A 25,419-nucleotide genomic window follows, 5' to 3' on the forward strand; every position below is an offset into this window, starting at 1 on the left:
GATTGAACTCACAACCCTGGGTTTAGTAGGCCAATGCTCAAACCCCTGAGCTATCCCTCCCCCCATTAATGGTGGTTTAGAATCTTGACGGCACCCATTGACTAGGACAGTTGGTTTTGGGTGGTTTATTTACCTGCAAACCTTCCTGTGTACTTGTGGGCCAGCCCCTGGGAAATGAAAAATGAGGTCTTCAGTGGCATGTGACCGTGTCACCTAATAATGAATAAAATCACTTCTGTTTACTAATTAACCCAGAGTGGGTGATTAACCTGGGTGAGTGAGCAGCTGTGCATGTGTCTCTATCAGTGTTATAGAGGGTGAATAATTTGAGTTTACCCTGTATAAGCTTTATGCAGGAAAACGGATTTAGAGGTAACTTCAGCATGTCAGGTGACAGTTCCAAGGGAGGGGTCTCTGTGACTGAACCTGTCACAGTGGTGTAGTTGAGCAGGATTGCTTTGTGACGTGCACAGCTGATTGCTTTGAGACACTAGTAGTGTTTTTAAGTGAGTTTTGAGTGTGGTTGGAGAACAGATGCAGTGGTTACTGTTTTGGGTATTAATACCCCCAGATATTAATCACTTACTCTGGGTTCATTAATAAACAAAGGTGATTTTATTAAGTATAAAAAGTAGGATTTAAGTAGTTTCAAGTAATAAGACAGAACAAAGTAAGTCACCAAGCAAAATAAAGCAAAAACATGCAAGTCTAAGATGAATACATTAAGAAACTGATTACAGGTAATAGCTCACCCTCAGATGTCCAATAAGCTTTCCTCTCAGACTAGACTCCTTCCTAGTCTGTGCTCAATCCTTTCCCTGGTACAGTCCATGTTAGTTCCAGCAGACATCTTAGGTGGAAAACAGGGGCTTTTTCATGACTGTCAGCCACCTTTGTTTTGCTCCAATCCCTTTTATAGCTTTGGCACAAGGCGGGAATCTTCTGTCTCTCTTGATCCCCACCTCTCCTTCTAAATGGAAAAGTACCAGGTTTAAGATGGATTTCATTATCAGGTGACATGGTCACATGTCACTGTAAGACCTCATTCTTCATTACCTATGGGCTGGCCCACACGTACACAGGAAGGCTTGAGGACTAGAGTTATACTCAATATTTCTAGCTTCAGATACAAGAATGATACATGTATACAAATAAGATGAACACACAGTAGATTGTAAGCTTTGTAATGATACGTTACAAGAGACCTTTTGCATAAAGCATATTTCAGTTACATCGTAGTCACATTCGTAAGCATATTTTCATAAAGCATATGGAGAACATCGTCACAGCTACATTCAGGTCTTTGTCCAGCTTAATCTTTGTTAGATGTTAAAATAGCAATGGGTTTGAGAACTGATTTTATCTCTTTGTTCCTAGTCAAATTGCAACTTCAGGCAGAAGAAAGAGGAGTGGTGTCAATCAAAGGCGTATGTGCAAATCGTTTTCTGGCTATGAAGGAAGATGGCAGATTATTGGCATTGGTAAGCAACGCTAAGTCCTTTCTTTACTTCACCTTCCTTCATGTTTAGCAGCTGATGTTTGAGACATAGGAGTTACTCAACTAACCAGTCATATTGAGGAGTTCATGGCCAAATTGTGCCTCCAGCACCCAGCCCGAATAACGGGACTCAGCACTGGGAAGAGGCATCTTTCCCCAACCCTAGGCTGCAGAGCCACACCATAGTGGCTCTTGCCTGCAAAGGGCATAAGACCAAGAGAAAACATGTAGTGATTTTGTTTTAAAAGGGCTTCAGTCAATTTAAAAAAAAAATCCCACTTATTTCCAAAAATGAAATTACTACCATTGTTAGAGTAATCTTAAATGTAAGTGAAAACAATTAGATGGGTGAAAACTGTTTTTAAAGTTTGCTTGATTTTTGTTTTTTGACAGCGGTCTTCCATAGTTTTGTCTTAATAGTGAGTCAGTTTCTTGTTTTGTGTGGCTTTATCCAGACTGAAAAACTAGGAGAGAGACATTTTGAAAATGTGTGTAAAAATACAACAAGTAGTAGGTAAAGTCAAAGAGCAGGTGTAGCACCTGAAACTACTTAACTTTTTTAAAATTAACTGGTTTTCAAGCTGCCAGCACTCCTATATACTGGGTAGTAGTAGCATTACTGTAAACCTTAAGTCGATACATTTGGCATAAATTACACTTTAACATCAACCTGTAAAAGATGATGTTTTTTTTCAATTCTGTTTCAGGACCTACAGTGTTCAGACCCTTTTCATTTCACTTACAACACACACAATGTCTATGTTCTTCTGAAGTTTTATCAGATTTAAGTGTAAACCTATATATTTTTCATATAGATCCATTTAATCCAAACACCCAACGTTAGTAACGATCCATTATATCACTGTAATATTTCCTTCCAGAAATTTTCTACCTACTCTTAAGTGACTCTCTACTACTTCGGTTGTTCTGGAACACAGCAGTGTAAATATTCTGTGAAATTCTCCTTAACTAAAGACACATTGGATTAGTTCTTAACTTCCAGCTGAGCTCCAATTACTGAAGGATCCTAAAGGAGGGCTAAAAGAATTTTCTGTTCTTCTAATCCTCAAGGCAGTTGAGATCCAGTTCAGTCTGCTCTCCCCCTGCCTCTCCATAATTTAGAGCAGCCTTAGGGAAGCTCTAATTTATGTAGGTTAGTAGCAATCCCAAGGGACCGTTGTACCAGCAAGGATCACTGGAGCACAACCTAGCTTGGTACACACCCTCTTCTGTTCCCAGCAGCAGACTCTCTACACCAGGACAAATCCACAGTTGTCCTTTTTAGTCAGTTTTTAATGGTCTCTTTGCACCAGCTGAGCAGCAGGGAGGGAGTGGGGTGTGGGTTGAATCTGGCTCTTGTTTTCCTAGGGAGGTATTGCAAGATAGTCTTCAGCAGTGGTATCTGTAAGGTCATGCAGACAAAATGGAGACGATACCAAGGATTGCTTGTAGGATGGTATCTACATGGGGAGGTTTACCAGTATGACTGTACTGGTATAATGATACTGATACAATTTAACTTCCTGTGTGGGCATTCATATTCTGGAAAGTGTCCACAGTAGGGTGACCCGATTTTATAGGGACAGTCTCAATTTTTGGGTCTTTTATTACTCCCCCACTCCCTGTCCCGATTTTTCACACTTGCTATCTGGTCACCTTAGTCCACAGGAAGAGGTATAGTAATGCTGTAAACTTACCTGTGTAGACAAGCCCTGAGAGAGACACACATTTCCTGGCCTCCATCACATAACTTATCAGGGTTACAAAAGGCTGTGTTTTTATGACATACCAGAGATTATTGGCTGCTACATTTTTTTTCCTCCAACAAAAAATCAAATGTAAATACAATATATCAACTAAAACAGCCACAAACTGCTAGAGCCAATTAATAAAATATACAGAAACATTCAAGGAGGAAAGTCAGGATATGAGACATCTGATAGTAGCTATAATCTGTGAACCTCAATGGCTTTTTGAGCATACAGGTATTTCTTAGGCCTTGGCTACACTGGAGAGTTGCAGCACTGGTGGTGGGTTTACAGTGCTGCAACTTACTCACCTTTCACACTTGCAAGGCACATACAGAGCTGCATCTCCCTGGCTGCAGCGCTGTGTGTACTCCTGCTCTGCCTGGGGTATAAGGATTGCAGCTCTGGTGATGCAGTGCTGCTCCGCAAGTGTGGCCACCAAAAGTGCTGTAATTGGCCTCCAGAGTATTCGGAGGTATCCCAGAATGCCTGTTCAGCCACTCTGCTCATCAGTTCGCACTCTACTGCCCTGGCCTCAGGTGACCCGCCCTTTAAATGCCCCGGGAATTTTAAAAATCCCCTTGCTGTTTGCTCAGCCAGGTGTGGAGTGCAATCAGTGAATCTTTCCAGGTGACCATGCCTCCACGCGCCAAACGAGCCCCAGCATGGAGCAATGGCGAGTTGCTGGACCTCATCAGTGTTTGGGGTGAGGAAGATGTGCAGTCACAGCTGCGCTCCAGCCGTAGGAATTATGATACCTATGGGCAGATCTCAAGGGACATGCTGGAAAGGGGCCATGACCGGGACGCAGTGCAGTGCAGGGTTAAAGTAGGAGCTGCGGAGTGCCTATTGCAAAGCCCGCGAGGGAAACTGCCGCTCAGGTGCTGCCCCCATGACCTGCCGTTTTTACAAGGAGCTGAACGCAATACTTGGGAGTGACCCCACTGCCAATCCGACGACCACGATGGACACTTCAGAGCGGGGCGGGGGGAAGGTGGGGGTGAGGAAGGGGGGGGAGAGGTAACCGATAGTGAGGGTACTATGGTGGGAGGAGACACCCCGGAGTCCCAGAAGGCATGCAGCCAGGAGCTCTTCTTAAGCCAGGAGGAAGGTAGCCAGTTGCAGCAGCTGGAACTTGTTGGTGAAGGACAAGCAGAGGAGCGGGTTCCTGGTAAGCAGCTTTTATTTTCAGGATGGAAATGTTTCGGGAGAGGAGGGGGGGTTATGGCTGTATGCATGCATGCCTAGATGTGGAATAGCCCATTGATGTGGTCTATCACGTTGGGGTAATCGGTCTTGGTAATCTCTTCAAAAATTTCAGCCTGAGCGTGGGCAATGCGCTTGCGCAAGTTTATAGGGAGAGCCGCAGTGGTCCTTATCCCAGTCAGGCTAACGCGTCCATGCCACTGTGACGCGAGGGGTGGGGGACCATGGCTGCACACAGGCAAGCTGCATAGGGGCCAGAGCGGAATCCGCATTGCTGTAGAAGACCCTCCCGCGGTTCCCAGGTGACCCGCAGCAGCGAGATATCTTCCAGGATTAACTCCTGTGGAAGATGTTGGGAGAGTGTTCAGTGTAGATGCCCCCTGCAGTATTTTGCTTTCCCCAACACACAGAAACACCTGCAGATCCCTGAAGCAATCATTTCCCCCTTACTCACCATTTCCTGCCTCCTGTGGGTTAGGTGCGCTCTGTTAGGTATGGGAAAAGTATGCTAAAGTGAAGACTGTAAACTCCTTCACTGTGTGGGAATAACTGTCTGGGTGAGATTATAAACGGTGCAGCCTGTGTTAACTGTTGCCATTTTTGTATTTTGAACAGTATCCTTGACTACTGGACTGGCCGTATCATCCACTGGGCAGAGGCTACAAAACCTCAGGAAGAAGCCGCGAAAAAGCAAAGAAGACCTGCTGAAAGCAGTTATGGATCACTCTGCCAGAGAGAGTGAAAAACTGCAGGATGGGAGGAAAAAACTCCAGGACTGGAGAGAAAGGGAAAGCAGGCTCCGCCAGAGAAACGCAGCAGCTAAAAAGAAAAGCACAAAACAGCTGATAAGCATCCTGGCACGCCAAGCGGACTCTATCCAGTCACTCGTAGCCATGCAGGCAGAGCACTACCATTCTGTCCCCACCCAGGTCCCAAAGCTCTTTCCCTTGTGCCCCAATGTCAGCTCCAAACCCTCTTCCCCAGCATCCAGGTTCTTACCACCACCAGCTACCTCCAACACCTGTACGTTCACCAACCAGCCCAGAGAACTACGACCCTTACCCTCTGCACTCAACCCCCATCACCATGCAGTATTTTCATCCTGAAGTGCAGCAGTCATTGCACAGCACTCCAGACAGGACATATTCAAACCTGTGACTGTACAGTTCACCACCCCACTCCCCTGCCCTTTTAGGTTCCCAAAATGTTGTGTGTCTGTCAAGAAAGTTATTTTCTTTTCAATAAATGAATTCTTGGCTTTGAAAACAGTCTTTATTATTGCAGAAAGTGAAAGATACCGTAGCCCAGGAAAGAAACAGGCAGTGCAAATCATTTTAGGAAAAGCAGATTCCTACTAACATTGTAACCACTGCACTTCATGCCCGTGCAAGGCACCAAACATTTCTGTTGGTTTTCAGCCTAAAATTCCTCCCTCAAGGCATCCCTAATTCTTGTAGCCCTGTGCTGGGCTTCTCTAGTAGCCCTGCTCTCTGGCTGTGCAAATTCAGCGTCCAGGCATTGAACCTCGGAGGTCCATTCCTGACCTGAATGTTTCACCCTTCCCTTCACAAATATTACGGAGGGTACAGCACGTGGATATAACCGCAGGGATGCTTCTTTCCCCCAATTCTAGCTTCCCGTACAGAGATCTCCAGCGCCCTTTAAAACGGCCAAAACCACACTCCCCAGTCATTCTGCACCGGCTCAGCCTGTAGTTGAACCGGTCCTTACTCCTGTCAAGCTTCCCTGGAGGCATTAACGGGTAAGCGGGGTCTCCAAGGATCACAGTGGGGATTTCGACATCCCCTACTGTGATCTTGCGGTCTGGGGAAAAAATCCCAGCCTGCATCTTCCTGAACAGGCCACTGTTCCGAAAGATGCGTGAATCGTGCACCTTTCCAGGCCAGCCTGTGTTAATGTCAATGAAATGCCCACGGTGATCCACAAGCGCCTGGAGAACCATAGAGAAATACCCCTTCCGATTAATATACTCGGATGCCGGGTGGGGTGGTGCCAGAATCGGAATATGCGTCCCATCTATCGCCCCTCCAGAGTTAGGGAAACCCATTTGTGCAAAGCTATCCACAATGTCCTGCACATTCCCCAGAGTCACGGTTCTTCTTAACAGGATGCGATTAGTGGCCCTGCAAACTTGCATTAACACGATTCCAACGGTCAACTTCCCACTCCAAACTGGTTCGCGACCAATCGGTAGCTGTCTGGAGTTGCCAGCTTCCAGATTGCAATAGCCACCCACTTCTCCACCGGCAGGGCAGCTCTCAATCTTGTGTCCTTGTGCTGCAGGGTGGGGGCGAGCTCCTCTCACAGTCCCATGAAAGTGGCTTTTCTCATCCGAAAGTTCTGTAGCCACTGCTCATCATCCCAGACTTCCATGACGATGTGATCCCACCACTCGGTGCTTGTTTCCCGAGCCCAAAAGCGGTGTTCCACGGTGCTCATAGACTCATAGACTCTAGGACTGGAAGGGACCTCGAGAGGTCATTGAGTCCAGTCCCCTGCCCTCATGGCAGGACCAAATACTGTCTAGACCATCCCTAAAAGACATTTATCTAACCTACTCTTAAATATCTCCAGAGATGGAGATTCCACAACTTCCCTAGGCAATCTATTCCAGTGTTTAACTTCCCTGACAGTTAGGAACTTTTTCCTAATGTCCAACCTAAATCTCCCTTGCTGCAGTTTAAGCCCATTGCTGCTTGTTCTATCATTGGAGGCTAAGGTGAACAAGTTTTCTCTCTCCTCCTGATGACACCCTTTTAGATACCTGAAAACTGCTATCATGTCCCCTTTCAGTCTTCTCTTTTCCAAACTAAACAAACCCAATTCCTTCAGCCTTCCTTCATAGGTCATGTTCTCAAGACCTTTAATCATTCTTGTTGCTCTTCTCTGGACCTTCTCCAATTTCTCCACATCTTCCTTGAAATGCGGTGCCCAGAACTGGACACAATACTCCTGTTGAGGCCTAACCAGCGCAGAGTAAAGCGGAAGAATGACTTCTCGTGTCTTGTTTACAACACACCTGTTAATGCATCCCAGAATCACGTTTGCTTTTTTTTGCAACAGTATCACACTGACTCATATTAAGCTTGTGGTCCACTATGACCCCTAGATCTTTCTGCCATACTCCTTCCTAGACAGTCTCTTCGCATTCTGTATGTGTGAAACTGATTGTTCCTTCCTAAGTGGAGCACTTTGCATTTATCTTTATTGAACTTCATCCTGTTTACCTCAGACCATTTCTCCAATTTGTCCAGATCATTTTGAATTTTGACCCTGTCCTCCAAAGCAGTTGCAATCCCTCCCAGTTTGGTATCATCCGCAAACTTAATAAGTGTACTTTCTATGCCAACGTCTAAATCGTTGATGAAGATATTGAATAGAGCCGGTCCCAAAACAGACCCCTGTGGAACCCCACTTGTTATACCTTTCCAGCAGGATTGGGAGCCATTAATAACTACTCTCTGAGTACGGTTATCCAGCCAGTTATGCACCCACCTTATAGTAACCCCATCTAAATTGTACTTTCCTAGTTTATCTATAAGAATATCATGCGAGACCGTATCAAATGCCTTACTAAAGTCTAGGTATATCACATCCACCGCTTCTCCCTTATCCACAAGGCTCGTTATCCTATCAAAGAACGCTATCAGATTAGTTTGACACGATTTGTTCTTTACAAATCCATGCTGGCTATTCCCTATCACCCTACCACCTTCCAGGTGTTTGCAGATGATTTCTTTAATTACCTGCTCCATTATCTTCCCTGGCACAGAAGTTAAACTAACTGGTCTGTAGTTTCCTGGGTTGTTTTTATTTCCCTTTTTATAGATGGGCACTATATTTGCCCTTTTCCAGTCTTCTGGAATCTCCTCCGTCTCCCATGATTTCCCAAAGATAATAGCTAGAGGCTCAGATACCTCCTCTATTAACTCCTTGAGTATTCTAGGATGCATTTCATCAGGCCCTGGTGACTTGCAGGCATCTAACTTTTCTAAGTGATTTTTTACTTGCTCTTTTTTTATTTTATCTTCTAAACCTACCGTCTTCCCGTAAGCATTCACTATATTAGACATTCCTTCAGACTTCTCAGTGAAGACTGAAACAAAGAAGTCATTAAGCATCTCTGCCATTTCCAAGTCTCCCGTTACTGTTTCCCCCTCCTCACTGAGCAGTGGGCCTACCCTGTCCTTGGTCTTCCTCTTGCTTCTAATGTATTGATAAAAAGTCGTCTTGTTTCCCTTTATTCCCATGCTAGTTTGAGCTTATTTTGTGCCTTTGCCTTTCTAATCTTGCCTCTGCATTTCTGTGTTATTTGCCTATATTCGTCCTTTGTAATCTGACCTAGTTTCCATTTTTTATATGACGCCTTTTTATTTTGTAGGTCACGCAAGATCTCGTGGTTAAGCCATGGTGGTCTTTTGCCACATTTTCTATCTACCATCGGAATAGCTTGCTTTTGGGCCCTTAATAGTGTCCCTTTGAAAAACTGCCAACTCTCCTCGGTTGTGTTTCCCCTCAGTCTTGATTCCCGTGGGACCTCACCTATCGGCTCCCTGAGCTTACCAAAATCCGCCTTCCTGAAATCCATTGTCTCTATTTTGCCGTACTCCCTTCTACCCTTCCTTAGAATTGCAAACTCTGATTTCATGATCACTTTCACCCAAGCTTCCTTCTACTTTCAAATTCTCAACGAGTTCCTCCCTATTTGTTAAAATCAAGTCTAGAACCATGAATGTCACAAGCAATTTAGTGTCACACGCGTCAGGCAACTCAATATCATCGTCAGACTCCTCACTGTCACTTTGGAGCTGAAGGAATAGCTAAACTGCCAAACGTGATGTGCTGGCAACAGTCATCAGCGAAGTCCTCAGCAGCTCGGGCTCCATTTCTCACAGAAATCGCGCTGCACAGAAACCGTTGGGAGACTCACAATGGCGCCAAATGTGGACAGAAAAACAGTGACAGCTGGGATGTGAAGTGATGCACCACGGGGCGTTGCGACAGGAAGCGGAATGACCCACACTCTTTCGTGCCCTTCCCACAACCCACAGCGCCAAAATGGGATGAGGTGCTCTGTGGAATAGCTGCCCACAATGCACCACTCCCAACAGCACTGCAAATGCTGCAAATGAGGCCACACTGCAGCGCTGGTAGCTGTCAGTGTGGTCACACTGCAGCGCTTTCCCTACACAGCTGTACGAAGACAGCTGTAACTCCCAGCACTGTACAGCTGTAAGTGTAGCCATGGCCTCATTCTCAGAACCATTCCTTTTGCAATGCACTTATGTGGATCTCTGCCCTGGAGCCTGTGTTGGGTGTTCATGGTGTTTTCTTTTGTCATTGATTAGGTGGACATGTGTTTAATTTTGCAACTGACTTTCTGAATGCCCTCAAGAAATAGAGACCCCAGTGTTGTCCTTAGTTTTGTTTGGCTATCTTCTGTTCCTCCTAGAAGATGGACTTATGACACATAGCTTTGGTGTGGATAGTAAAGCTGTGTTTGTAGCCCCTTTATTTCTTTAATCCTTTTTCAACCATTTGCAATGGAATTAACCATTTGGCATTCTTTTCCTAATTTTTCTTTTCTCCTATTTTACTTTGCATTTGTGTGTGGGTTTTGTAGTTGGTGTTGAAGTGACTTCAGGATTAACTTTTTTTTTTTTTTTTTTTTGGACTTAAGAAGCTTACTGGATGTTGGCAATAAGGTGAACAAACTGTTTTGTCAAGTAACAATGTTATTAACCTGTGGTGTGCAACAGTTCAATTGAAGAAAATGCAAAGAGTTGTCCTCGGAAAGATAATCCTTCCCATTTAATTCAAATAGATCTAAGCTATTCTTGCAGCAAGGGTGATCAGAAATTTCATTATGTGACTTTTTGGTTCTTTTGCAAGAAACTAATTGCAAATTTCACACTTGGATACTTCATTGGCAACATTCTTGCCTTGCCAAAATAGGACATCCTTGGCCCTATCAATGCCCAAATAGATTACATGTAGCATTTCCAATATCATACTGCATAATTGTTGCAGAAATTGCATCTTGATAGTTCCAGTAAGATGTTACCCTTGGAGAAGTGTGTGCTTTTTCTGTTGTCCATTCATCTAGAATTCTCTCTCAAACTCTGGCGAAGTTGGGTCATTTTGTGTTTCTCATCTGAGCCTGTGAAGTTTTCCAAAAAAAAAGTGATAATATTTACACAACTATTCAAATACCACCTCATCCTGCAGCTCCTTAGTTTTTCTATTTATAAGAGCTCTTGAAAATACTCCATTATAAGATGTATTTTTTTAAACCTAACCAGTATTTCTCTTTTAATGAGTACTCTCACAATTTCATGCTCTATCTGAAGCATAGGTGCAGTGTTTCAAATGATATTGCTATAATATATCTTCTAAATTTGTCACCTATGTATATTGCTACTGATTTCTGCCCATAAACTTTCAGGAAATTAAGAACTGAAAACAACAATTGCTTTGGAAGAGTGTACTGCTGGATAGTTCCCAATTAACATAAATTAGGATGATCTGGAATGTTAGGTTCTTTGTTAATCTCAAAGTTTCAGTACAGTTGCTTCTGGATACCTTTGTTTAATTCCCCAAAATGTCTTTTACAAATCTTAAGTGGTTCTGTGTTTACCTTAAGCTGCATTCTGAATTGAACATTTTATTGTGACACTTTAAAGCGAATTTATCTCTAACATTCCCTTGAATTTTGAAGGCTTCCTTGTTTTGTGGTCTTTCCATTGCCTTAACATTTCTTTGACCTGGTTAATCTCCTTGGTCATTTGGAATGTCTTATATGATTAATCTCATTCAGCCCAAACTGGTACTTGTTTCTGTTTAAGGTTTTTATTTCTTAGCACACTGCAGATGATTAGCGTCTCCTATTACATTGTTTGTTTTCATCCAAAATCAACAGATTGTCCCTTTAAGAGGGAGCAGGGCCAGTGGCTTTGTGATTGATCAGTGGCCTCATAATTGGGCTTAAGTGTGCAGCTGGGCCCTAGGGGGAGAGACTGAGGCAGTGGTAGGGCCAATCGGGGAAAAAGCCGGTAAAAGCTGCCTTGGTCTGCCAACAAAAGGGGCCAGAGAGAGATGAGAACCACCAGAGACCAGGAGACTGAGAGGTCCCAGAGGGAAGCTGTAGGTGGCATCTGGGAGAAGGCTGAAGGCAGGAGAGCAGCACGATGGGTTTGCTGGATTACTTCTTCAAGCAAGAGAACCAAGGCTAGAGAGCTGAAGGCCAGAGAGCAGCAGAGGGAGTTGCCTGCTGACTGTTAAGCTGGAGAGTTGAGGCTAGGGGAGCAGTGGATGTGCTTACCCATTGACATCTTCCAACTGGAGAGCTGGAGCCAGAGGGTGGGAAGAGGGCTTGGGGCCAAGGGGAGTGTGGGATGCTTCCCTGGTGAGGGTGAACTCACAGCAGAAAGGCTTTGAGGGTGCCTGCTGGGACGAGCTGAGTTCCACTCCAGCTGTGCTGGTAAGACAGGGGAAAACCAACAGAGCCCAGTGATGGTGGAAGATGCTGGAGTGTGATAGATTGTATTTTGGGACTCTTTGGATTAGGCTGTTCTAATAAACCAACCCCGAGAAGTGGCGTTCTTGAGGCAAGAAAACTTGTGCAGAGTAACTGGAGACTCTGAAGGAGGGAAACTGAGTTTCCCTGTTCTGCCACTGGTGGGGGCTCCAGGCCAGGTCACCTTATGACAGTAATCCAGTATTATTTCTATTCCATTCAGATCCTCCAAGGTCTGGGATTAGATACTTTGCTGTTGAGGCAATCCAAAAGGAAAATCACTTAAATATAGATATACCAGAAGGGGAACAGATGGTGTACAATTTTGCACGTTCGGTTATGAATCGGACCTGCCAAACCACTTGACTTGCATTAAGACCTGAAAATACTCATGCATTTTGAAGTCTAGGCAAGCCCTTCGCAGTATCTGCCATGAGGCAGTGCTCTCATTTGATGACATAATTGAGATCTTTTTGATCCAAAGAAATCCATTACTTTGGTCACTGTAATAAAACCATACTGTTATCCCTGTCAGTATGAGTCTATATCGAGTGATATTACTGAAAGTATAACACCCAATTTTAGCTTTTGGGCCAATTCAGCTTTTACTTTTATTTTTCAGTGCTAATGAGACACTAGACTGTAAACAGATTTTGGATCACACTGGAATCTATAAGAATTATTGCAATTACAATTACTATACAACTATTACATTATATTATACTTATGTCATTCCAGTCCATCCACCACTTCATCAAATTCTTTTTAAGAGTATCTTTTGCATTATGTAGAATAGACAGTTATTCACTCATTTGACCATCAGCACATATAGATTTCTCTTCAACCCAAGTACACACTGAACTTTTTTTCCCAGTATTTCATGCTATTTTGGTATCTGTCCTTACACAGACCTGCCAGTGTCCTTTCACCCACTCTACAAAACAAGCGTTGTTTTTTATTTTAATATCTGGTGGTATGTAATCATTTTACTTGTCTGCTGTGTTTACATTGATAAGCTCCAGTATCTGTTTTGATGCTCACTTTGGGTTATTTTATTTCCAGGTATCGCATATCAGTTAGAGAACCTCTTTGTAAAATTTATTAAGAGACTCAACCAAAAACTCAGTTTCTGAGTTATCTTCATCCAGAGCTTTTACTTGCTCTGGATAGATGTTCATAAATGTATCTTGTCTTCATATTTCTTTTGTCATTTATGCTGAGTAACTTCTTTTGCAAAATGGCTTATTGTGCATCTGACACTGCACCTCTTGGGCTAAACTCGTGAATTGTGCAGTGATGGATTGTATTTCTTTATAGCTTGGCATGAAGTTTTAAATAGATGTACTTCTGTTTTCTGTAATTGTTAACAGATTAATTTGGGAAACACCATTTTCAATAGCTCTCTCCCTTTCTGCAGGGATCAGTTATCAGAAGAGCTGGTTCAAAAAATTTTAATGGAATGTTTTTCCATCAGAAAATGCTGTTTTGACAAAATCAAGTTAATCAAACATTGATGAGAAATTATCAGACTGATGCATTCACTAAGGCTGAAATACTTCATTTCAACTTTGATATTGTAGTAATAAAATAATAGCCTAAACATTCAACTTTATAAAAAAAAACAACCAAAATGTGTAATATTTTCTTTCACAGGCATTTGAGATTTTTACTTTTCTTCCTGACTTGATGCAAGATGAAACTTCAAAATCTGAGCATTTACAATGGGATGAGAATTCCATTTTTTGACCAGCTTTTATCAGTTTTACTTCAAATAATTTGTCTAATTAGGCCATCTGTTAACTGGGCATAATCATGTGACTTAGCTTTGTCATGTAGGTCTAAAACATAATGGTCAATGGTCTCACCTGGCTGTTGTCTTGTAAAGAAAATGTTCCTTTATAACCAAGTGACATTCTTGTGTTGATCAGAATATCCTTCAAATTTCTGAACGACTGGCTTGTGGTTTGTACCTCCTTTCAGTATATTCTAGTGAAAATGTTAAAATCTCCAGTGTCTCTGAGCTTGCTTCCTGTAGCAATGTGCAGGACTTCAACCTCTCAGGTTTCTTTCCAGTCGTGCTTGCCTTCAGGAAACTTGGGAAGTGCTGCAGTTTCGTCTCCATTTCTCTGACAGATTCTTTTCCATTTCCCAAGACTTATTTACTTAGAAAAAACAACTTATTGTTTGATAAACACCTTGTAATAGGGATGTAACCCAAAGAGTGCTGGTAAGAGATTAATATTTTATTTCCTGGCCCCAGTCACATGATGGTGTTTGCCTTTTGTAACCATGACCTGTTATCACATGACTGTGTCAGTATTCCCTGACTCCAATAGCTACTGTCACAGGTTATCCTTCCAGTTTTAACCAGTTTATAGTCTAATAGACAGCACATTGAACTTTTAGTTTTTAATGCAACTTTTAACTCTTAATATGAATGGTCTAGGATTTCAAATTAGTTCAGTCTGAATTTATCTTCAAGGTGGGTGCAGTTTTCTCTTAGTGAATCAGTGGTGGCAGGCACTGCAGTCTACAGTGGAAGAATTTTGACAGGATGTTACTCTTACCTTCAGTCAGTTCTGTAATCAGAGAATCATGACTATTTCTGTAGAAGCTATGGTTTGGCTTCTGTATGTGTGTGTGTGGGGTGCTGCAAAACAGACTGTTGAACCAGTTTAACTACAGCCAACGCTGTTAATGTTGCCACTTTCCATGTTTTGTTTTTATTTAGTGGTTCAGACTTCTTCTGGCTTGAGAACTAAATTTGGTATTAGACAAAACATTTTACTCAAAAATGGCCAGATTCTACAATCCTTATTCAGGCTGAGTGGAACTCACTCACCTGAGTAGTTCTATCAGCTTCAGTGGAATTACTCATGTGAATGAGTGCCACTTAACATTAGGGTTGCAGAATATGGCCCAGAATTATTTCCTCTGTTTATTCTTTAATAGAGGGACTGTATAGTTTAAGTATTAGAAGTGGACAATGGAGTCTTTCACCTCTAGATCACCATATTGAATCTAGCCCTGATCAATATAATCAAAAATGCACTGTCATCTAAGGGTTGTACAGTGGCCTGTGAAATGAGTCAGTGGTCAGAATCTCATTCCTATTGGACAGGTGTCCACATCCTACATGTCACTCAGAAGAAAGGATGAAGCGTGAATAGATCATATTGAGTGCATCACCGTCTCTTCCCTTGAGGTGGTCCCTTCAAGTCAGAGTAGAACTACATTTTCAGGACAGTATACAAAAGATTGCAGCAGTGCAAGCTTTTCTGTGGATAAAGAGAGGATGACTTGAGTTTCCAAAGCTGTCTGTCTGACACCCTTCACAATTAAGAGCTTGTTTATCTGATGATTTAGAGCATGGCAGGCTAGAGTGCTGCAGATCTACACCACAGCTTGATGTGCACTAAGTGACTATATAGATAAACTCTAAATTCTCAATTTTTTTTTCATTCTAAAATTCTTGAAAGTCTTTTCCAGATATTTTGTTTGTTGTCTCCCCCCTGCATTTTACCTGAGAAGTATCAGGAATGGCAAATCCTGGTTTCGTTGGGGAGCTCACTGAAGGTTCCAGATGTAGATTGTTTGCTTTTATCTGCTGTCAGTTGAAGGAATAGGGGTTGTTGATTTTTAACAGATACCTCCTAAGCATTTCTTAGGCCTTATAGTCAAACTGGGTGTTAACAAAAGTTTTAAGCAGTCTGAGTGAAAAGCACTTCCTCTTTCAATTAATCAAGTTTTACCTGCATAATATCTCTCATGTTATAATCTTATTAGTTTGCTAGTCATGTATAGTTTTTTACAGGGTAGACAAGACCAGAATTCCTAACATTAAAAACTTAAAATCTGAAAGAAAAAAAATCAGACCACCTTGTTGTATCATAAAGAAGGAAAAGCACAAACCCATTTTTCCTTTTTATTGGTGACCTTTACATTTACAATATGAAAAACACAAGTATTTCATACAAATTCGAAGGTTTATAATTTGGATGTTGCTAACTCTCATTAATGTTAACTCCCACGCAGGGATGAAACAGGTGAGACTCCAGATTGTTGTTCTAACTATAGTATCTTTTCAGTTCCCATCATGATGCATCTTAAGTGACCCCTATTTTAGACAGAATATTAATGCTCGCAGCTGTCATCCTTGACTGTACTCTTACCTCACTTCCAAAGCTTAGTGTTGTCTGGTTATTACTTTGATTGCAGACCACCATAGAATTGCAGTACATGAAATTGATATTTCAAGATAAGTTCTGCAACCAATTCCTTAATATGGTATGAGTGGAAATGGTGCTGCTGGAGGTGTCAGCTTTTTGGATAAGATGCATACCAAGATCCTGACCACCTGTGATCGCTTAGGTTATGTCTACACTGCAATTAGACACCCACGTCTGGCTCATGCCAGCTGACTCTGAAATAGGGCTATTTAATTGCAGTGTAGTCATGCAGGCTTGGGCAGGAGCCTGGGCTCTGGGACCCTCCCACCTCACAGAGCCCGAGAGCCCGAATGTCTACACCACTATTAAACCGCCTCTGAGCCCAATTCCTGTGAGCCTGAATCAGCTGGTATAGGGATTGCTTTGTACTTTCTTGCAAAAACCTTAGCTGAATGTCCAATTGGGCAGTTATATTGAATCTGCATAAATTCTGCTTCAAGTCTGAACTGAATTCAGTGCTTTTTATCCTCCTTTCCTTGTGCAATTTTACTGTGTCTTACTAAAGCTATAGAGTTGGCTGCATTTCTGTGGTGGTTGAGACAATTAATGCATATATTTGCACACAACTGAAGTGCTTTGAGATCTTCTGTGGTGAAAGGTGCTCGGTAAATGTTAGATTATGATTTTGTAATCTTTTCTTTTGGAGATAGGACACAAAGCGCGAGACAAGTATTGGTTTTGACTATTTTAAAATTTTTAAATGTTTGTGATTTAGAGGTACATGAGAAGTCAGCACATGGATTCTGTTCAAAGATCTTCACAAATCAAGAGTAGTATATAGAAATGACTGCAAGTATCTATATTCTGCTGCCAAAACCTATATTTGGAGATTGAGGTTTGGTTAGGTCTTTAATACACAGCAGACTCCTTATTCCACACTGTAGTTTTTTTTTATAGATTCATAGACTCTAGGACTGGAAGGGACCTCGAGAGGTCATCGAGTCCAGTCCCCTGCCCTCGTGGCAGGACCAAATACTGTCTAGTACATCCCTGATAGACATTTATCTAACCTACTCTTAAATATCTCCAGAGATGAAGATTCCACAACCTCCCTAGGCAATTTATTCCAGCATTTAACCACCCTGACAGTTAGGAACTTTTTCCTAATGTCCAACCTAAACCTCTGTTGCTGCAGTTTAAGCCCATTGCTTCTTGGTCTATCATTAGAAGCTAAGATGAACAAGTTTTCTCCCTTCTCCTTATGACACCCTTTTAGATACCTGAAAACTGCTATCATGTCCCCTTTCAGTCTTCTCTTTTCCAAACTAAACAAACCCAATTTTTTCAGCCTTCCTTCGTAGGTCATGTTCTCAAGATCTTTAATCATTCTTCTTGCTCTTCTCTGGATTCTCTCCAATTTCTCCACATCTTTCTTGAAATGCAGTGCCCAGAACTGGACACAATACTCCAGTTGAGGCCTGACCAGCGCAGAGTAGAGCAGAAGAATGACTTTTCGTGTCTTGCTCACAACACACCTGTTAATGCATCCCAGATTCATGTTTGCTTTTTTTGCAACAGCATCACACTGTTGACTCATATTTAGCTTGTGGTCCACTATGACCCCTAGATCTCTTTCTGCCATATTCCTTCCTAGACAGTCTCTTCCCATTCTGTATGTGTGAAACTGATTGCTCCTTCCTAAGTGGAGCACTTTGCATTTGTCTTTATTGAACTTCATCCGGTTTACCTCAGACCATTTCTCCAATTTGTCCAGATCATTTTGAATTTTGACCCTGTCCTCCAAAGCAGTCGCAATCCCTCCCAGTTTGGTATCGTCTGCAAACTTAATAAGTGTACTTTCTATGCCAACATCTAAGTCGTTGATGAAGATATTGAACAGGGCTGGTCCCAAAAGACCCCTGCGGAACCCCACTTGTTGTACCTTTCCAGCAGGATTGGGAGCCATTAATAACTACTCTCTGAGTATGGTTATCCAGCCAGTTATGCACCCACCTTATAGTAGCCCCATCTAAATTGTATTTTCCTAGTTTATCGATAAGGATATCGTGCGAGACCGTATCAAATGCCTTACTAAAGTCTAGGTATACCACGTCCACCGCTTCTCCCTTATTCACAAGACTCGTTACCCTATCAAAGAAAGCTATCAGATTGGTTTGACACGATTTGTTCTTTACAAATCCATGCTGGCTATTCCCTGTCATCTTACCACCTTCCAGGTGTTTGCAGATGATTTCTTTAATTACCTGCTCCATTATCTTCCCTGGCACAGAAGTTAAACTAACTGGTCTGTAGTTTCCTGGGTTGTTTTTATTTCCCTTTTTATAGATGGGCACTATATTTGCCCTTTTCCAGTCTTCTGGAATCTCTCCCGTCTCCCATGACTTTCCAAAGATAATAGCTAGAGGCTTGGATACCTCCTCTATTAACTCCTTGAGTATTCTAGGATGCATTTCATCAGGCCCTGGTGACTTGAAGGCATCTACCTTTTCTAAGTGATTTTTAACTTGCTCTTTTTTATTTTATCTTCTAAACCTACCCCCTTCCCATAAGTATTCACTATGTTAGACATTCCTTCAGACTTCTCAGTGAAGACTGAAACAAAAGTCATTAAGCATCTCTGCATTTCCAAGTTTCCTGTTAACTGTTTCTCCCTCCTCACTGAGCAGTGGGCCTACCCTGTCCTTGGTCTTCCTCTTGCTTCTAATGTATTGATAAAGTCTTCTTGTTTCCCTTTATTCCCATAGCTAGTTTGAGCTCATTTTGTGCCTTTGCCTTTCTGATCTTGCCCCTGCATTCCTGTGTTGTTTGCCTATATTCGTCCTTTGTAATCTGACCTAGTTTCCATTTTTTATGAGACTCCTTTTTATTTTGTAGGTCACGCAAGATCTCGTGGTTAAGCCAATATGGTCTTTTGCCACATTTTCTATCTTTCCTACCCATCGGAATAGCTTGCTTTTGGGCTCTTAATAGTGTCCCTTTGAAAAACTGCGAACTCTCCTCAGTTATTTTTCCCCTCAGTCTTGATTCCCATGGGACCTTACCTATCAGGTCTCTGAGCTTACCAAAATCCGCCTTCCTGAAATCCATGGTCTCTATTTTGCTGTACTCCCTTCTACCCTTCCTTGGAATTGCAAACTCTGATTTCATGATCACTTTCACCCAAGCTTCCTTCTACTTTCACATTCTCAATGAGTTCCTCCCTATTTGTTAAAATCAAGTCTAGAACAGCTTCCCCCCAGTAGCTTTTTGAACCTTTTGAAATAAAAAGTTGTCTGCAATGCGGTCCAGGAACTTATTGGATAGTCTGTGCCCCGTGGTGTTATTTTCCCAACATATATCTGGATAGTTGAAGTCCCCCATCACCACCAAATCTTGGGCTTTGGATGATTTTGTTAGTTGTTTAAAAAAAGCCTGTGCATTTAGTTGCTCGTAGCAATAGAAACCTGACACAAATGATAAGATTCAAAATTTTCCCATGTATGTTTGTATGCATAGGCTATGAAGCCTAGTCGTTTTCAGGTTTGGGTTTAGTTGTAGTTAAATACTTTAAATTTTCAATTAATAGTCATAAACCAATACAGCAGTTTTGTTGGTAACTAATGTGGCAGATGGGCTCTCTGTTTAGGATGTATTTTGGTTTATTTGTTTTGATTCCCATCCAAGATTTCAGACACATTTTCCTTTTAATGATTAGCTTATGCTGTCATTTGAAGAACTCTTTTCATAGAGTAAATGTATGTGACTGAATGTGATACGGCTGAGATATGAAAAGGAGGTAGCTCTCTTTCTCTAAAACAATGCTCTGTTCTATTTTAGTTCTTTCTTTTTGAGATCTCCTCCTGCCTCTTTTTAAGGACACAATCCTGCAATCAAATAAACCCCAGCACAATGGCTCTCTGCCTTTGTACAGGGGTCAATGCTAATGGCACCTAAAAGGTTAACCGAGAGGCACAGTGTGGCTGCAGTGCAGGTAAATATTGGAGAAATTAGTGTCCCCGAATAAAATATTTGAGTTTTTCCCCCTCCCTTTGTTGAAGTGGAGAAATATAGTGGTGGTTTTCCTCTTTGAGATCCAGAGGGACACTAAATCTACCAGTTCTCTCTTTATTACCAATAGCCATTAAAACTTACCTAGTCCAGCAGTGGCTAATTTAAAGATCCCAGTGAAACAATTCGAAACATGCAGAATCTAAGGGTTGAAGTCTGATGCCTTTACTCATGTACTCAACTAGATCCTTTGACATCAGTGGGATTATTTGTAGAGTAAGGTACTATTCAACACAAGTGATGGTGTCAGACTCGGGTCCTGAGGGAGCAGGGGCTTCTGCTAGGTGTAAAGCTGTGCAGCAGAAGATGTTTGGGAGTGGATTGGCTGGTACAGGAGTTCAGTGATTTTCTCTTCTGGAGTTTGAAGAAGATGAGGACAATTAATAATTCCAGATGCTAGATAAATATGGAAGTGGGGAAATATTTGGCATCAGAAGATCACTACAAATCACTCTTTGTACTGCAGGGATGGCGTGCATCTTGGTGTCACAGGAAACCCATGCTTTCCTGGAAACGTGAGTCATGGAATCTTTAGCTGCATTTGTTAAACTCTGTCAAGTGAAAGATAAAAACTTACTGGCTCTAAAGAGAGCTTGTAGGTTTTTTTCAAGGCAATCAAGGATGTAATCTCTCTCTCTCTCAACAATAAGCCACTAACTCTTAAGGCTCTTGAAAGAAAAACACATTTCAGGGTGCACTTTGCTTCAATTTGGTGAGCATGATGTACATGTTTAGGAGGGAGTAAAAGACCCACCTATTTCTGTGCTATTTACAGTGAAATTAGTTGATGTGTACATATAGTAGAACCTCAGAGTTACGAACACCAGAGTTATGAACTGACCAGTCAACCACACACCTCATTTGGAACCTAAAGTATGCAATCAGGCAGCAGCGGAGACTCCCAAAAAGCAAATATAGTATAGTACTGTGTTAAACATTAACTACTAAAAAAAAAAAAAAAAAAAAAAATTAAAAAAAATTGACAAGGTAAGGGAACTGTTTCTGTACTGGTTTCATTTAATTTAAGATGGTTAAAAGCAGCATTTTTCTTCTGCATAGTAAAGTTTCAAAGCTGTATTAAGCCAATGTTCAGCTGTAAACTTCTGAAAGAACAACCATAATGTTTTGTTCAGAGTTACAAACAAACTCCATTCCCAAGGTGTTCATAACTGAGGTTGTACTGTACATTGTTCTTTCCTTTTTCTCAGTGTCAGCTAGTCTGTCTCTTCTTAGAGAGGGTACTATCCTTGGGCGCTTGGAATGCGGCTAGCACACAATGGGTAGTACCAAAGATAAATAATATCACCACTTTCAGAAGCTCTATGTGAGGGAGATAGTGGAGACACAATGGGGAAATGGGTTCCTGGGAACAGGCTGGGGAGACAGGGGATTCAATGGGAGTTAATGGGAAGGAAGGACAAAATGGGTGAGTCTATGGGCTCTCCGAAGCGTATTCATTTAACTGAAACAAGTCAATCTAAAGATATTAATGTGTGTATATACTTCAGCATCCTAGTATTTCAGTAATGGTTGGCAAATATGAGCTCTGGTATCTGATTCTCAGTTCCTGTGCTTGAGGCAGGAATTGAAGAAATGGGGGAGGAAAGTGGTTAAACCTACAGCTGCCTTATCTTTGGATCTGTGAGCCTTGAAGGGGGAATAATGCATGTAGCTCTATTTCTTTGCTGTGGGCCTGATTCCGTAAAGAACTAAAACATGAGTAATTCCATTCCTACTCAGGAAAGCACATAAGAATGCTCATCTTTAAAGTCAATTGGACTAATTATATACTTTAAAATGTAAGCACAGATGTTGCTGAATCAGGACCCATATTCAGATCCAGGAACCCACTGCAGGTCCAGAAAAGGTGGGTAGCATGCCACAAAGGTGTTACTGCCACCACCACATGTGGCCCTTTGCCCACAGCTGTGGGAATAATTGGGCCTTCTCTTCCAAAACCAACTGTTCTGTTATATGATTTAATATGTTTTGTTGGCCACTGAGAACATTCACAACATTACTCCTGGGGGAATTCTACACCAAAAAAATAAATTCTGTGCACAATATTTTAAAATTCTGCATATTTTATTTGTCAAAATAACACAATGGTAATTTATTTCAAAATACTTGTTAGCAAGTATGTCTGTTACAGTACAGACAACAAGAAACATCCCGAATTTTTTTTAACATAATTACTTACTAGGCATATTAATACAGAACTCTGAGTAATCATTCATTTAAACTGCAATACAGAAACTTCTTTTCCACACCCCTCAGAAGCAGCCCAAAGGGTTGGGGGAGTCAGGGGTAATGGAGGAGCAGAGGGAGGGGAAGTAATTGCTGGGAAGGAGCCTGGGAGTTAGGAGGAAGGTTGGGTCTGGATGGGAGAAATATGGAACAGGTTTTTTTGGGGGAAGGGATTGTTAGGAGGCTGGGGAGTCTCCTCCATGCAGACTCCATTTCTGACCCTGTCGCTGTGTGTCCCTGAACCCCTACTCCCATTTATCCTCTGGCTCTATCACCTCACTGACTCCTGTGCCCCCCCATCTATCCCCCCCTCCAACTAGCTCTTCTAAACCCGTCTTTGTGATCTCTCCCTAGCAGCCTGTGTTCCCTGCTCTTTTTTCCCTTCTTCCCCCTCTGGCCCCGCAGGCAAGGCATTGAGGAAGGCAGCCTCTGCCACTTTCCTCTCTGCAAGTAGGTAGTTGCTTTGGCTTGTGAGTCAACTGCCCTCTTCTGGGCCCACATCCACCCCCGGTGGGTGAAAAGTGTAATTACAGCATGATCCCTATCACAGCTTCCCTTCTCCTCCTAATTCTGTGCTTGCAAAGTAGTGCAGAATTCCCCCAGGAGTAGACAAAGTTCTTGCCCCAGAGATCTTACAATCTAAAAAGTATTTTTGGTTTTTAAAGTCAAAATTGTCTTAAATTATTCCTTTTAAAGTGAGATGCATTATTCTGACAACAAAATGATTAGCTCTTGCAGAAAAACCTGTAACAAATGTATTGATTGCGTTGTTCTACATCAGTAAAAATGGGTAAAGTGTATGTGTTTGGGAGGGAGGAACAGCAGGGAAGAGGCGTTTGTGTTTGGCATTAGAAAATTACTAGAAATTTGAGGGTTGTATTTTATTTAATTCTAAACAATGTAGGTTGAATTCTAAAGGTGAAAATTGCATCATTTGATGCAAACACTTCTACCATCTGGCTGTAAGGAACAAATAAGGGAGTGGATAGTGGCATGTATTCAAGCTCTTATATGGCATGCATCTGACACCACTGGACTTTAACAAGTTCCCAGTATTTCCTATAACTAATTTCTTTAGAATGAAGTAAAACTGCAGTAATTGGTTTGAAGGTATATGTGTATTTGGGAATTTCTGCTTATGCATTAAAAACTAAAATAACTTGTGTGTGTGTGTGTGTGTGTGTGTGTGTGTAAATCCTTCAGGAAATAAATCAGGCAGGATTTACTGTCAAGTAGGATTTAGCTTTAGATGAGGAAAATGTACTTTAAAGTTTCTCTCTACATAGGTGTTATCAGCTATTGAGGCTGATAATCAGTGTCACAATTGGGAAATATTAATTTCCCTTTATAGAGTTAGAGACTAACTGTATTTTCCTGGATTCTGAAATGCACATTGCAAAGCATATTGTGGAACATAATTGAAATGGAGTAAAATTTTAGTTAACATGACTGTTTTTCCTGGCTTAGGTTCCCCTGTAACAATGGATAGAATAAATACAATTTCCACATGGGATACACTCGTTAAATTTAATTTTTTCTTCGTAAAGAAATCTTACTATTATTGTTATCCTGGTAACAGATTAGGCTCACTACTATTAATATTTTTGTTACTGCACAATAGTACCATAGGAATTGGCTTCAAGAAAATTAAAAGAAACCAGACAAACAGAAAAGTTTGGTCCTAGGCTGGACCGCTAATATTCTATTTCTGACAAGTTGATAAAAAGATTTGGCAGGGCAAATGACCCACTTCATACTTTTTCTCCTGTTGTAACTAGGCAAGAGGGATAGCTGAATTGTTTAGCTTGGAAATCAGGAGCTATCAATAATTGCAGCAGACAGGATTCTTCTATCGTTTTTGATAAATGGTGGAAAGGAACAAAGAAATAGTATGAAGACAGATTACTCTGAGCTTTATCTGGCTCAATGGCTGCTACAAAAAAATCATCCAGTGGTTCACGCCAACCACATCTCCTTTAGGACTTTATTGATAATCACTTGCATGTATTTTTAAACACAAAAGCATGTTTAATATGAATTCATTGAAATCTATGTTCTTCAGAAAATAATATCTTCTGAAAATGTCCCTAATACTTTGATACAAATAACTTTAATCATCAAGAGCAGCAAAGAATCCTGTGGCACCTTAGAGACTAAGAGACGTTTTGGAGCATGAGCTTTCGTGGGTGAATACCCACTTCATCAGATGCTGATGCTCCAAAACGTCTTAGTCTCTAAGGTGCCACAGGATTCTTTGCTGCTTTTACAGATCCAGACTAACACGGCTACCCCTCTGATACTTTAATGAGAGGAGTTAGTTGATGATTAATAGGCACTCCCATGTATTTAAGGGAGGGATTTGTTATGCCAGAGGGGATGAATATGAATAACATTTTTTCTTTCCCTTTCAGAAATGTGTAACTGAAGAATGTTTCTTTTTTGAGCGCTTGGAATCAAACAACTACAACACTTACCGGTCACGGAAATATTCTGATTGGTATGTGGCATTGAAAAGAACTGGACAGTACAAACTTGGACCAAAAACTGGACCAGGGCAGAAAGCTATCCTTTTTCTTCCAATGTCTGCCAAGAGCTGACTTCAGTGGTAGATTCTATAGTCTATGCCACAACACAGTAAATTGGTAGTTTCCTCCACTCCTTCCAAAAGTAGTAAAGTGTGAGCAAGTATTTGATAACTGCTTTTGCAGATGTCTGATTACTAAATATGTTTGTATAATATAACCTTGATGTTACTGTATGTTTTGAAACAATTGTGCCAGTGTCCAGAGGAAAAAGCACCAGGAAAATATATAGAAATTTCAATATCTGTGCTCCATGTATTTTCCTCTAGTTAGAGCTACTATATTAGCCTTATGTTAGCCTTACAGTGTAAAGGAAACTTAAAGATGTGCACACATTTACAAGAATATTTACCTTTTAAAAGAA

General features: G+C 41.5%; 1 protein-coding gene across 1 annotated transcript in view; it reads left to right on the plus strand.

The window, feature by feature from the left end:
- The window catches only part of FGF2 (fibroblast growth factor 2), a 93,255-nt gene extending 68,185 nt beyond the window's left edge, over nt 1–25,070 (plus strand). The window contains exons 3-4 of the mRNA XM_050945488.1: nt 1,378–1,481; nt 24,885–25,070. Of these exons, the coding sequence (XP_050801445.1) occupies nt 1,378–1,481; nt 24,885–25,070 (290 nt within the window). The remainder of the gene's footprint in view (nt 1–1,377; nt 1,482–24,884) is intronic.
- The last annotated feature ends 349 nt before the right edge of the window (nt 25,071–25,419 follow it).

Source organism: Gopherus flavomarginatus, chromosome 3, assembly GCF_025201925.1.
Source record: "Gopherus flavomarginatus isolate rGopFla2 chromosome 3, rGopFla2.mat.asm, whole genome shotgun sequence".
NCBI lineage: Eukaryota > Metazoa > Chordata > Testudines > Testudinidae > Gopherus > Gopherus flavomarginatus.